The 15049-nt window shown below is 35.6% G+C and overlaps 1 protein-coding gene across 2 annotated transcripts in view; it reads right to left on the bottom strand.

Annotated features, from left to right (window-relative positions):
- Positions 1–14569, bottom strand: part of LOC113436308 (uncharacterized) — a 187283-nt gene extending 172714 nt beyond the window's left edge. For both annotated transcript variants that reach the window (XM_087937525.1, XM_087937527.1), the window contains exon 1: positions 14306–14569. In XM_087937525.1, the coding sequence (XP_087793651.1) occupies positions 14306–14464 (159 nt within the window). In that variant the 5' untranslated portion in view covers positions 14465–14569. The remainder of the gene's footprint in view (positions 1–14305) is intronic.
- Between the last annotated feature and the right edge of the window lie 480 nt (positions 14570–15049).

The raw sequence follows: 15049 nt of genomic DNA, 5'->3' as shown, positions 1-15049 counted from the left end.
GATCTGTAGTCTTCTAGGAGAAGAAGAATTCAAGTGAATATTTAGTACAGTAGACTTTTCAACTTAAATGTTGGACAATACTGCTAGCAGCATAGTAATAGAATAAAATGTGAACAATAAACTTAAATAAAAATGCAGACACTCAAGTGACAAGATCAATTAAATCTTAAAATGCATACATAAACACACCAATTTATCTCAAAGTTTATGCTATATATAAAGCTGTTCCAGGGTCTGAAATAATAAGCTCTATTCTCAAGCAGTTGGAGATTAAGGGTCATACACAGTATCATGCTGTGTGGTAATGCAACAGTTGATAGAGTGGTTAGTAGACCAGGCTTAGATTTTTTTTTTTTCTGGCTCTGATTTATAGTAAGCATGCTGTTTTTTAAACTTTGATTAATGGTTTAGATTCCGTATAGTTCTTGGCAACATACATTTATTAACAAACTCGTATGGCATTTCCTGGTTGAAGGACTCTTTAAAAAACAGAAAGGAACTGAAGTTACATTTGTTAAAGTAGAAACGAAGAACAGAACTAATCAGAAGATCTACAATGTATTTGTACAAATCTACTTATTCTACAGTTCTTGAATTTTATGCAGAAAGGTAGGAAAACTATATTTATTCTACCTGAACTAACATTTCTTTCTACCTAATCTGGATTAGTAATAGTATTGAGACATATGTCACAATTCCATTCACCAGAAACTTATCAAAGGTATCTGGAAAAATATATGCCATGATAGAAAGGTTCATAGATGGATAGCCTATCGGGGCCTTACCTAGTTTGGAAGACAAGATAACTTTTCTTTCTCCTGTATCCTCTTTCTTTTTAGTATTGGACTGAAGTCAAATAAGCTAAAATATCAAATTAGTTACACAATCATACAAAATCATTTTTTTAAAAAATGAAAATTTTTACTCATAACATTAACAAGCCAACTAACAATGAAAGTTAAAAACTATGAAAATTATGAGATATTTATCACAAATAAGTCAATAACAAAAAAAAGAATGAGACCTATGACATGATACCAGTGTTCCAATATTTGAAAGGATGCCACAAAAAAGATGTGGTCATCCTATCTTTCAAAGCACCAGAAGGCAAGTCAAGAAGCAACAGGTGGAAACTAATCAAGGAGAGAAGCAACCCTGACGGTGAGAACAATAAACCAGTGGCATGGCTTGTCTTCAGAAGTTGTGGGTGCTCCATCACGGGAGGCTTTTAAAAAGAGACTGGACTGTCATTTGTCTGATATGGTACAGGGTCTCCTGCTTGAGCAGGGAGTTGAACTTGAAAGTCCTTCCTACTGTGTTATTCTGTTAAGTCCTATTTTAATAGTAATTTTTCAGTTGCTTGACTCTCATTTTTCTGCAGAAAGGGTTTGCATTCTGCCATGATAAAATCAATCTACAAGACAGTAACAAATTCAATTTGATGAAAAATCAGCCACTGATTTTTCATGCTGTGTGGTAATGCAACAGTTGATAGAATGGTTAGTAGACTAGGCTTAGATTTTTTTCTGGCTCTGATGTATAGTAAGCATGCTGTTTTTTAAACTTTGATTAATGGTTTAGATTCCATATATTAAGAAACATCATCAAATAGTAATACATTTCTTAATTAGTTAACCCAAGAAATATTTTAGTTTTAGAATAAGTTTGTTTCAGATTCATATTTTCTCCCACTAACTTAAGATCCTCTTCTTTCCAGATGATCTCTCTAATGATGACTGACACCTTTCAGTGATCTTGGAGCCAGGCAACTCAACACGCCAAATTACAACTCTATAGCTATTCATGGCCAGCCATCATCTTGATGGACTATGAACATGCTTTAACAATTTTAGACGGCAAGCCATTGATTTAGAGCTGCAAGCTGATTTCTCAGCCTTACCCAGAAATACATTATTGAGCCACTCTGCACACTTTTTCCAACCAGCCAGGTATCTCAGATGTTACATAATAATTCCAAAATTCAAAATTGTCTTTTCTTTAGTCAGATTCAGTGTCCCTCCAACAGCCATTACTGAAGAAAGTTACAAAAAAATTCCCTTCAAAGATTGTGTCCATGTGATGGTGGAAAAATTGAATTGTGAGAACATGTTATGCTCTATTATGCCAGAAGCTATTACTTCAACTTCATATTAAATACCCAGATTTATTTTACCTAAAAATGCTATTATCAGAACAATCTGACACCATTTCTCTGACCATTGCCAAGTACTGATCAGTAATTTCCTCTTTATGTTGTAGGATTCTAACCAGGAGTGGGATTCTACCAATTTGCACCTATTTGCTAGAACTGATTGTTAACATTCTAAGCAGTTCAGAGAAGTGGTTGTTGGAAGAAATTACTGGCCTAATCCTGTAAGGAAGGCAGGAAACATTCAGGTGTTGCTTACAGAAACTGCCTCTCCGTTAACCCTTATTACATTCTTGGCAAGACTAGACTTCCTGTCTCAGGAATGTCTCTGGAGTTTTTTTCACTTCCTTTGCTGGTACTTTGCTTGTGTGGAGTGACCATTCAAAGTTACAATGGCACTGAAAAAAGTAACTTATGACCATTTTTCACACTTACAACTGTTGCAGCATCCCCACAGTCATGAGAGGCCAGGCGAGGAGATGCATGCGTCAATGTGGGTGATATTGAGTTGGACACACCCAGCCAATAACATGACCACCAAGCCATCGCTACCCAGTCACATGTCCACCAAGCTATGCCCACCACCTAAGCCACGCCTATAGAACTGGTTGTTAAAAATTTGAATCCCACTTCTGATTCTAACTCCTTTTAGATATTTTAGTCATTTTAATGTGTGCATACGTAGAAATGTATGTGTGCGTGTGTGTGTGTGTATTCTCTTTTTCTATTTTAAATAACTATGATTTCTGTATTTTACCTGCTGGTCTGTGACCAAATAAGGATTTGAACTTAAATGTGGATTCAGGTGAGGCTGTTCAACTGCCAATCAATTACATTAAATTACCTGGTAGTAACATAACTTCATTTTTCCACAACAATTTTTCCTTCCCACCATTAATTCCATCATGGCATCACCATGTATGGCTTTGAAGAAAATTAGCATTCTCATTTACAGATTGATACCCATTTCAGTTGATAATGATGTTCTGTGGAAGCATTTTTTTGCATGTTAATATACACAATCAAGTTAATAGACACATTCATTAAGGAGTCAAGTATGGTTGCATTCTTGTCATCTTATCTGACATTGGTACTGATCTTTACCAAATGGGAATTCCATTTTCTGACTTAGGTCCACTAAGCATTTATTGTATATGCTCATAATACATTTTATCTGGCTTGCAAAATTGCACCCAAAGTTGGTTTGCAATTATGTATCATTACTATTATAATAAGGATGGTTGTCCAGATACAAACCAATTAAGTTTAATCCTTGGGAAGATGTCAAATCTTAGTTTATACCACATAAACATATGCTATAACTTGTAGAGGTGGAAAAAAAATACTGCATGTGTGTGTGTGTGTGTGTGTGTGTGTGTGTGTGTGTGTGTTTGTTTGTTATTTTCCATAATAAATGTAAAGATAAGAAAACATGGTATATAGTCCTGGTATCATCAAAACAAGAGCTATTGTGTAATTTATTTCTTTTTCTGTACTATGCAGGAAGGAGAGACAGTTGGCATTACTCAAGCATTTGCTAGATCCATTATGGCAAACCTATGGCATGCATGCCAGAGGTGGCATACAGAGCCCTCTCTGTGGGCACATGTGCCGTCACCAGTTGGTCTTCTGGTTTCTGGCACTGATTTCTGCACATGCCGGCCAGATGGTCTTCGGTTTCCAGAGCTCTGGCACACATGAAGACCAGCTGGCCAGCACTTGCATGAGCTCTGGTGCTCCAGAGCATGCACTTGTGCACATATGCACACATGCACATGCATTCCAGTTTGGGCACGGTGCTAAAAGGGTTCACCATCGCTGGACTAGATACACATTATATAAGCCCTGTCCAGCACAAAACTTAGTGCATCCTTGCCCTCATACTGGTTACACAAAAATGAATCATACCAGCACCATTGTCATTCATATATGCTGATCTGTTAAAATAATAAATGCAATGTAAAACTATCTAAGTGCTAAGATCAATGGTCACTTCTTGCTCTTTGATTAAATACCAGACAACCACAGATTTTACCACCAATGAAGATAGAAAACTCCAGTTAGGATATTCATTCTCATAGCTGAGTGGTGCATTAAAGCATTTCAATAATAAAGCAAAAGGTTACCTTGCCAGATCAACTGTAATGGAAGCTAGCATAGTTGCTGCACTTATAATTATTAATTTAACAAAAGCTGTCAGCAACACCTTTCAGAAAAAATATTTTTCAGCATTCTACCTCCTATTTCTTGGAAGACTATGTGACTCTTCTGACAGTTTATCAAGTGGTGGGATTCAAAAAAAATTACTACTGGTTCTGTGGGAGTGGTGGGCATGGCATGGCTTGGTGGGCATGGCAGGGGAAACATACTGCAAAATCCCATTCCCTCTCCACCCCACTAACCTGCTTTCCAGCTCTGTTCTCCTGTGCAGGGCAATGAAAGAAGACCCAGTCAATCACCTGGAATTCAGGAGGCAGAGAATAGATGGGAGTGGGGCCAGACAGAGGTGGAATTTGCCAGTTCTCTGAACTACTCAAAATTTCCGCGACCAGTTCTCCAGAACTGGTCAGAACTTGCTGAATACCACCTCTAAGTTTATCCAAAAAAGAGAGGGAAACTCATAATATGTAAAAACAGGATTGTAGATAGATATTGTTGATCCTTAAACATACTTAATGATCTGAAATTGCATTGTCTTGCCACAATTACCATTGCACTAGCCTTCAAATTTGAGAAAAATAAAATAAACTGCATTTTACCTCTCTGAAATTTTGCATTGTTTTGCCCTTCATCTGAATCCAAGACAGAAGACAGACAATGTCTAATTCCTGCCAAACCGTTAATAGCATGACCAATTTCTCTTGCATTCAGTCAAAAATACAAAATAACTTTTCTTTATTGCACTCTGCAGTGCCCAACATTTTTTTTCTCCCACCAAGAATTAGCTCCTGGATGGTCATAATTGACACTTTAACCTAATGTACTTTAGAGGAAGAGATGAGGAAGGAGGGAAGAAGAGGGGGTGGGGAAGAGAAAATATAATTCAGGGAATCTTCTTTTAGCTTCAGGATCATATAGAAAATCTCTGAAAATATTGCATAATAACTATTGTGCAAGGAATTGTCTGAAACATCAGAAATGACTAATTATGTTGTGATATTTTGCATGAAACCAGATACTGTATGCAGATAGAACCAAAACAAGTCAGATTTAGGCTCAAAAAAATTCAGTGCAAACCAGATATTCAAGAAAAAAATACTATAAAATACTGCTAGAATATGGCATGTTGCCCTCATCAGCAGGTTCATGACATACTGGCTAGAGATTAGAAATGATAAATGTATACATTATTATAAGACATAAAGCTACTTTGTGTGATTTATAAAAAAAATACTGTACCATCCTGCTTTTTGCCTCATCCAAGACTACAGGGAAAGCCAAACGTGGATTTTTGCCACCTATACTTGGAATTCAAATCTAAAGAGGGAGGGAGGGAGGGAGAAAGGAAGGAAGGTCAAAGAGAAGACAGGATGTGCTAACCAATTATAAAAAAACCTCTTTGTTGGTCACATCAAACTGAGAAACATACTTAGAAAAACTGGACTCGCAGAATATCTCACTGTCTTCATGAGAAATTAATATACAGGTCAGAAGGACACATTACAGACAGAACATGGTTTAGTACACTGGTCCCATGTTGGTAAAGGAGTGTGATAAGGCTGCATACTCCCCTTATTTATTTAATCTAGATACAATATAATATTAAGGGAAACTGGATGGGAAGAAAATGAGTGTGATTTTAAAATCAGCAGAAGGAACATTAGTAACCTGTGTTGTGGTGACAACATTTCTCTGATAGTTGAAAAAGCAAAGGATCTGAAAACCTTAGTACTAAAAGTCAAAGACCACAGTGGAAACATGTGGTTAAAACTAAATATAAAGAAGACCAAACTAATGACAACAGGTAGACCTAACAGCCTTTGAATTCATAGTGGAAGTGGTGGATAATGTCTTCAATATCAACCTTCAATATCAAAGGAGTAAGCAGTCAAGAAACACTGCACAGATTATGCTCAGTAAAGCACCCATAAATGCTTTGGAAAAGATGTTCAAATCCCAGGACGTGTCTAAACCTATAAAAATCAAAATTGTGCAAACTATATTATTCCCTATGACATTCTATGGCAGCAAAAGTTGGACTTTAAAAATGTAGAATAAAAGAATTATCATCTTTCAGCTCTAGTGTTGACGGAGACTCCTAAAAATACCATGGGCTATGAAGAAACACACTGATCAATCACTGAGTAAATCAACCCAGAGTTCTTACTTAATACACAAAGGACCATGCTCAAATTACACTACTTGGAATATATTATGCAAAGACCCACCTTTATGAAAAAGCTCTCATTCTGGGAAGGAAAGAAAGACAAGAAAATGCTCAGCAGCAAGAATGGGCTCAGTTATGCTGGCAATGAATGCACTGTTGGCAGACTTGAAAGAACTGGAGAGGGATAGATCATCATGGACAAAATCTGTGTGTTTCCTAGGAGTTGAAAATGATTTGATGATAAATAATCAGTATTTTACATTGATAGTTGTATGATCAGGATTTTAAACATTTCATATGTGTTGGTAAAGTTAGTGCCATAATAATTCAGATATGAGTTTATATCAGGGATCCCCAACCTGCAGTCTATGGACTGCACCAGGCCGCAGCATGCCAAAAACTGGGCTGCACAAACAAGCCAAGTCCCAAGTGCAGGAAGAAGGCAGCATGCAGAAGGCAGGCCCACTCTGGTCCATGGAAAAAAACTCTCTCCATGGAACCAGTCCCTGGTGCCCAAAAGGTTGGAGGCCACTGGTTTATATTACTTTATCAGGTTAAAGGTGTTTTTTTTTCTGACAAAAAAGAAAAAAATACAATTGTAAAACTTTTAAGTTATCTAAATTGGATGTAAGCTAAATTAAGAAACAATTTGTCACTGTTTTGTGGAGTTTTTTTTTTTACTATTAATACTAGTATTTTCATGAATACAAAAAGCTTAATGCTGTTCATGTAAAAATATGCAATAATTAACAACAAACATATTTTAAAAAGAATTTTATTAAGAAGTATTAAACTGTCCCTCTGTATTAAAATAAATTATGTTATTAAACAGCAACAGATTGCTGTTTTTAAGCATTTTCCTTGCCAACATTTATCTAAATGTATGTGCAAATTAAAATGTAACATTATATTTACAAATTTAAGGCATTGGATTTAAAGATGAGCACAAATACATGCTTTATATGAATAATGTATTATCAGTAGGGTATTTTTTTAAAAAAAAATGTTTAACACAATATTTCAGTTATTTAAAATATGAAATTCATTCAAAACAGTGTGAATGACCCTAGAACTTAAGTTTCATTAGCTTTTTTCATAAGGTAGCACTAAAAAGACACAATCTCAACAAAGCCAATAAGTTCAACCATAAAAGAAATTTCAGTATTCCCTAAGGTCATGGTTTGGCTTGATTTAATGGTATGGAAATGAGATTTATCTAACTGTGTTATTATTATTATTATTATTATTATTATTATTATTATTATTATTATTATTATTATTATTATTATTATTCCCACAGTCTATGAGTATAGGACTAGTAAATTAAAATACTTTACTAATAGTATATAGACTAAGAAAAAAGTATTTAGTTTGGTTTGAAGGATTATCTGTAAGGTTTCAGGTCACTGAATGGAAATTAAAAATTAAGAGGAAGAAAAAGATTGACTTATATTTAATATAAAAGGAAACTTGAAGTTCTAATGTAAAATAAAATACCAACTAAACATGAACCCTTTTAAAATCAGTAGTAGTGAAAACTGTCTCTGTTAATAGTAATCCAATGGTAGAAATGTAACAAAGATAACTGTTCATTTTCTCATTTATAAACTGCTTTTAGATTTGATCTCTTAACTAGGCAATCTCTTAACTGAGTTTCTACTATCTCAGATAAATAATAAAAGCCTAGTCCAGCATAATACCACTGAAAAGGAAAGCAAAAAATCCAAGAAGAAACCAGCATGGTTGCACAAAGATCTCTCTGAGAAACTGAAAAACAAAAAGGTCAAGTACAAAAAATAGAAAGAGAGACACATAACTAAGGCAGAATATCAGCAGATAGCTCAAATCTGTGAAGATTAAGTCAGGAAAGCAAAAGCTCAGAATGAACAAAGTCTTCCAATAAAATTCAAAGAAAGTTTTTTCAACATATAAATAACAATAAAAAGTGAAGGAAACAGTCAGTCCACTAAAAAGAGAAGATGGCAAGGAAGTAACAGGCAAGTAGAGAGAAAGCAGAGCTTTCTAACTTATTCTTTGCATCAGTCTTCACATAAAGAGACCATAGTTCAGCCTACCAAAAACATAATACTAAAAGACTAGAAAGATAAATTAAAATAAGCAAGAAAAGAGAACATCTGTCTGATCTTGACAAATATAAATCACTGGGACCTGATATCATTTCTTTTAAAAAATCCTGGAGCACTGGGACCTACCTGAGGATTAGAAAATAACTGATGTGATGCCCATCTTCAAAAGAAAAAAAAACAGACCCTGGAAACTACAAAGCAGTCAGCCTACTATCAATACCTAGAAAGATACTGGAAAATATCTGCAAACGTCTATGGTAGAAACAAATAAAGTTATAACTAGAAGCCAGCACAGGTTTGTTAAAAACGGATCATGCCAAACCAATCTTATTTCATTCTCTGACAAAGTGACTAAATTAGTAGAAGAGAAAAATGCTGTGGATATAGAATAATTAGATTTCAGTAAGGCGTTATACAAAGTAGACCACAACCTACTTCTTGTTAAGCTAGAAAAATGTGGGATAGACAGCATCACCACCAGATGGATTTGTAACTGGCTGACAAATCATAATCAACAGGTAGTCCTTAATGTAGTAACATCTAGCAGCAGCAGCCAAAAAAGCTAATACAATCCTTAGTTGTATAAACAGAGGCATAATCAAAATCACAGGATGTATTAGTTGTTGTTAGTTGCAAAGTCATGTCCAACCCATCACAATCCCATGGACAATGTTCCTCCAGGCCTTCCTGTCCTCTACCATCTTCTAGAGTCCATTTAAGCTCATCCTACTGATTTAGTGAGTCTATCCAGCCAAATCATTCTGTTCTCCAGTGAGTCCTTCCTTCTGATTAGGTGGCAAAAGTATTTGAGTTTCATCTTCAGGATCTGGCCTTCTAAAGACCAGTCAGGATTGGTCTCCACTAGGACTGACCTGTTTGATCACCTTGCAGTCCAAGGGACTCACAGGAGTCTTCTCCAGGACCATAGTTAAAAGCCCCATTTCTTCGGTGCTCAACCTTTCTTATGGTATTAGTACCATTTTATAAAACCTTAGTAAGACCACACCTGGATATTACATCCAATTTTGGTCACCACATTATAAAAAAGATGTTGAGATTTGAGGAAAAGTGCAGAGAAGAGCAACTAAGATGATTAAAGGCCTGAAGACTGAATCATATGAAGAACGGCTGCAGGGATTGGATATGGCTAGTCTGGACAAAAGAAGAACTGATAACAGTAATCCAGTATTTCAGGAGCTGCCACTAAGAAAGGCAAGACAAGAAACAATGGATGGAAACTAATCAAGGAGAGAAGCAACCTGGAATTAAGGAGAAATGTCTTAACAGTGAGAACCATTAACCAGTGGAAAAAGTTGCCTTTAGAAGTTGTGGTGCTTCATCATTGGAGGATTTTAAGAGGAAACTTGACAGCCACTGGTCTGAAATGGTTTAGGGTCCCCTGCTTGAGCAAGGGTTGGATTAGAAGATCTCCAAGATCCCTTCCAGCTCTATTCTGACTGATTCAAATGCATGTCGAACATTGCCTTCTAAAATAACTTCACTGGTTCTATGGGCTATATATGGGACTGGAATTCATTTTCTCACAAAATAGAATAGAATTCATACATACATAAACACACACACACACACACAAAACCGCACACCACATTTTTATATTACCTATCTCATCTAAGGGACTCTGGTGGTATACAATAAAAAATATAACAGGGAAAGATACTTAATGGGGGCGGGAATCTGATAGCTTAATAGTTATTTCGAACAATCCAGATCCTAATATATTATATTTTGGTTAATTTAAGGTGAAGGATTCAAACCTTTCTTCCACAGCAATTATAATCAAAATCATATAATTTAGCATGTGTCCACTGCAAACTAGCAAATCTAGTTGTGTTATTCCATTGCATCTTAATTTGACTATCTACAGAAATTACACAGATTAAAAACAAAACAAAGATAATAACTGTTGCCTAATATAAACTGGCAGAACTTTCTAATTACCATAGTTTGTAAACATTGTATTCAGATTGGTAATTTCTCCAATAAGGATATATATGGATTAATTTACAATTTGTTTATCTGTGACTCCAAAACTGATTTCAGACACCAAAAAAGATTTTCTACTGTGTTCCTTGGTTTAACAAATAGAACAGATAAATCTCTCTATAATGTACATACAGGAAAGCAAGAAAAACTAATAAAAGTGCTAAGATATATGATAGGGAAGCTGAATGATGAAATAGTTAAGCAAAGCACTCTCTGGACTTGCCTATTTTAATACTTACTTTCGATTTGGGTATGTAGTCTGATGAAAAGAAGGACTAGGGGTGACATGATAGTAGTGTCCAATATCTCAGGGGCTGCCACAAACAAGAGGGAGTCAAACTATTATCCAAAGCACCTGAAGGTAGGACAAGAAGCAATGGGTGGAAACTAATCAAGGGGAGAAGCAACCTAGAACTAAGAAGAAATTTTCTGACAGTTAGAACAATTAATCGGTAGAACAATTTGCCTCCAGAAATTATAGGTGCTGCAACACTGGAGGTTTTTAAGAAGATATTGGACAACCATTTGCCTGAAATGGTATAGGATTTTCTGCTTGAACTTAAGTAGACTGAAGTAGAAGACCTTCAAGGTCCCTTCCAACTCTATTATTCTGTTCTGTTCTGATTTCTACTATTAGGGCAGGTAATTCTCAATTTATGGCTGGTCGCTTAATGACTGTTCAAACTCAGCAGAACCTTCACTATTTATGAACCATTTTTGAAGTTATAAAAGTCACATACATCATTATGGTCACAAAATTGCATTTTGGGCATTTGGCTATCAGCGCACATTTATGGGCATTTGAAGCATCCTGTGGTCATGTGACCATCATTTGTGATGATCTTTTTGTAAATTGGCATTTACTTCCAGTTTCAAGCAAAACAATATCCATTGGAGGCTCATGGTTAGAAGGGCTACCTATATACAGATGATCTTACAGAACTGAATTCCACGTTTTTTCTCCCATCCAAATTATCTTTATGCCAATCAGGTTAATTTCAATCCCATATCTAGGCCAGAAATCAAGTTGAGATGAATCCAAAGTCTGAAGTCTAGAGCCAAAAATTCATTACTTGTTCCAACTTCTTATGCAAAAGTTCATGTCTGATCTTAGCAACTAAATATTAAAAGAATTTAAAATACTGTATATTATTGCATGTGTATCACCTTGTTCATTCTAAAAAATACTCGCACACCTTTTATCTGCCTATTTGTATGAAAAAAATGATATTGGAAGCTTTTGATTTCTATAGCTTAGTATAAGACAGAAAGAATTCTTCAAATATGAACATAAGTTTAATGTACAAGTAGATAATAATATGCATATGTACTTGGCTTTAAATACTTAATTTGAAAAAAACTACAATGTTTATTGAATAATGGTTATTTACAATCTGTATTTTATCTCCCTGTTGAAAATAAAAGTAATTTTTAGATGAAAGCAGAAAGTCAAAACGTTTTGAAAATGCAAACACTGAAAACAGTATCAGTATTTTTAAAGGTATATCTTCCTGCCATTATGCATTTAATTATGATCTAATGTATTTTATATTAAATAGCAAAAACTTTTGAGTTTAGCATCCTGTGACTTTTTTAGCATTAAATGTTTCTGAACCACAGCTGAAAAGAGAATAGGTCAGAAAATATTTTTTATTCAAATAATTCCAATAAAATATAAATGCTTTAAAAATTACAAGCAGGTCAACAACATTTCTATCCATCTAGTTGAGTTTTATTTTGCTTCCTACTGTATTTTGTGAAACTATATATTGACTACATTGTGTTGCCTTTGGTGCTTCCAAACTTTTGAAATTAACCACAGTTGTCAATGAATAATACACTACAGTTATATTATCTGGAAAATCTCTCTGCAGAAAGAGTTTTCACTGTTAAATATAATTATTGGCATGCACATGTCCTAGGTATGAAGAGCTAAGAGCAAGCCAAAGAATTGCCTTCAATTTTATTCTCAATCCCATCACCATCATCATCCACTCTGTTTGCTGGTTTTCATCATGTGACACACTCAATTAACTTTTGAAACATTTCTTATCCTTTTTACTCCTTTTTATATTTTCAAGTTTTCAGGTTCCCAGAAAGCCTAATTTATAACATGGAGGAGGTTGCAGTTTTCTGGCACAAGCAATTGTGCAGATGTTATTCCTTAAGGAACACTATCTTGATTGCCTTTGTGAATAATGACTCAGAGCTGGTTGGCATAGTGCCAAGAGTTCTCTCATAGCTGAATGTATAAAACTACTCTCCTACTGAAATAAGACCCCCAGTAGGATAATACATTATTACGCATGATTCAAATTACAGGATCTGCAGAGGGAACTAGTGGCTGAATAAGGATAAGCGCAAATGGAATACTGATGATGGCATGATGGAATCTATCATGCATTGAAAGAGCCATTATTTTTTTTTGCATTTAAATCCTCCATATCTTCTTTTTCTTCAAAGGGACTATGCTGTATAGTTGATTATACAAATACATACTGTAAATTAATCATTTTACATATCCAAATGATTTCTGCCACATTTTCATTTCAAAATAAAGTTGTGTTTCTTGTCAAGCATTGCAACCCATGAGCTCTAATTTAATAAAATAGTCTGGAATTATTCTCTATCTGATCCAGTTACAGCTGCTTGGATATTGTAGAACAAAACTTGCCTTGTTTTGAATTGAAATCTCTGTATTCTACATCATTCTGGGATGTTTTTAAGTCCCTTGCACAACAAATTACTACACCCACAAAGAACTAAATCCACATGTTTGACACATCATTGGTTTCTCAAGCATTTTCCTTTTTAAAGAAGCCTTGTTCAAGAAGCTATGCATGAAAAAGGAAGGGAGGGAAATAAGGTATTGAGTATGTTTTTTCTATTTGCTAGGGGGAAAAAATCCCATCCAGGGGGACAGCTATTATTTGAGATATTAATATGCAAGTGTTGAACACATAGCCAACTACAGAGTCTATCTATCCTTGCTTAAAATAGCCCCAAGCCAGCTCTCGTTTTAACTCTTTTCACACACACGCTCTTGTATTCAGTTATTCTAGCAAAAAAGAATGCTAATCAGGTGCATTGTGTTGGAGTAGGAGGAGTGAGAATAAAATTTGTTCAGAAATGGCCTCAGTCCTATTCATTAATATAGTGACATCTTGGCTGAAAAGTGGCAGAAAATAAAACATAGTACTGAACTTGGTTCAAATGTGACAGATGCTGCTAAGAGAAAGCACAGCATGTAAGTGGGGAAGGGGGGTGCCACAAGAGAAGTCTGAAAGCAAAGAAATGTTTAAGTGGGGTTGTATGAAGATGCAGAGATTGTCTGCGGCAGCACTTGCATTACCTTGCTTTACCTTCAAAGCCTTGAAAATATTACAATGCAAGAAGCTGAGGCAGAGTGGGAAGGTGGTAAACTGCACACAAGAAGAAGCATTTTTAAAAGCAGATGCTCATTTCATTATATACAAAGAAAAGCCATTTTTACAACGAAAGAAACGCTTTCTGTGGAAAAAATAAACAAATAGACAGTACCCACGTTAGCAGCACCTCCCTCCTGAGACAACAGTTTTCACAAAAATCCCATAGCATCTGGGAAAATGAAGCCACCATTTTGCATAGTGATTCAAATTATGCTGATAGAATAGTTAATTGAGAGACCTAATCTCAGGGAGGGGGAAAAAGATACATTAAATAAAGTTCATTACTCTATGATGTAAATGAGTTTCTCACCAATGATGTCAGTGATTGGCTGAGATGTGGAGCTGGTTTCGAAGAGTGCAGCATGGCCGGATTGGCTGCTAGCTCTTCTGGTGACTGCCTGCTTGGGCAGCTCTTGAACCAGACACTTTTCTCCCACTCTTGTTGTCGTACGAAGGAAATCTTGTTCATCCCAGCTGTGTCTCCATAGTAGTGGCACCCTATGAGATTCTCCCTCCTGCTTCTCACAGCTCATCTGTAAGGCGGTCGCTGCTGTGAAATACCAGCCTTTGGCACAGAGCCCAGACTACGTTGTTAGATCCGTCCATAATACAGAAAAGACATTTCTTTTAATAGCAGTTTGTTCACCAAATTACTTTCACGGAATGATTAATAATGTCCCAATTGGAAATGGTTTGTGTACTTTGAAATTATGTCACTCACAAACTTTCTAAAATACACGAAACAGCCTACAGTATAGGAGAGCAGCATGAGCTTGCATAGAAATCACAAAAAAGCAAGCAGGCTTGATGCCTCTTTGTTTACCTTGATTATAGAATTCTTCATTTTGTTCTAAGAACTGTGACTGATTTCTTGGCAGAGACCCAACCATTTTGATTATGACTGTTGTTGCTTTGCAAAAGAAAAAAGAAAAGTAAACGGGGGGGAGTTAAATCGCCATCATTCTCCCATTTGCATCAGAGTGGGTATTTTTTTTCTCCCTCTATTCAAGACATGGGATTCTCAATTAGTATTCTGTTTTAGTATGTCACCAAA

This window comes from Pseudonaja textilis, chromosome 7 (genome assembly GCF_049901715.1).
Source record: "Pseudonaja textilis isolate UNSWEBS1 chromosome 7, rPseTex1.2, whole genome shotgun sequence".
Lineage (NCBI taxonomy): Eukaryota > Metazoa > Chordata > Lepidosauria > Squamata > Elapidae > Pseudonaja > Pseudonaja textilis.
Note: the sequence above shows the minus strand (reverse complement) of the source record. Positions and strands in the feature narration are given on the sequence as shown.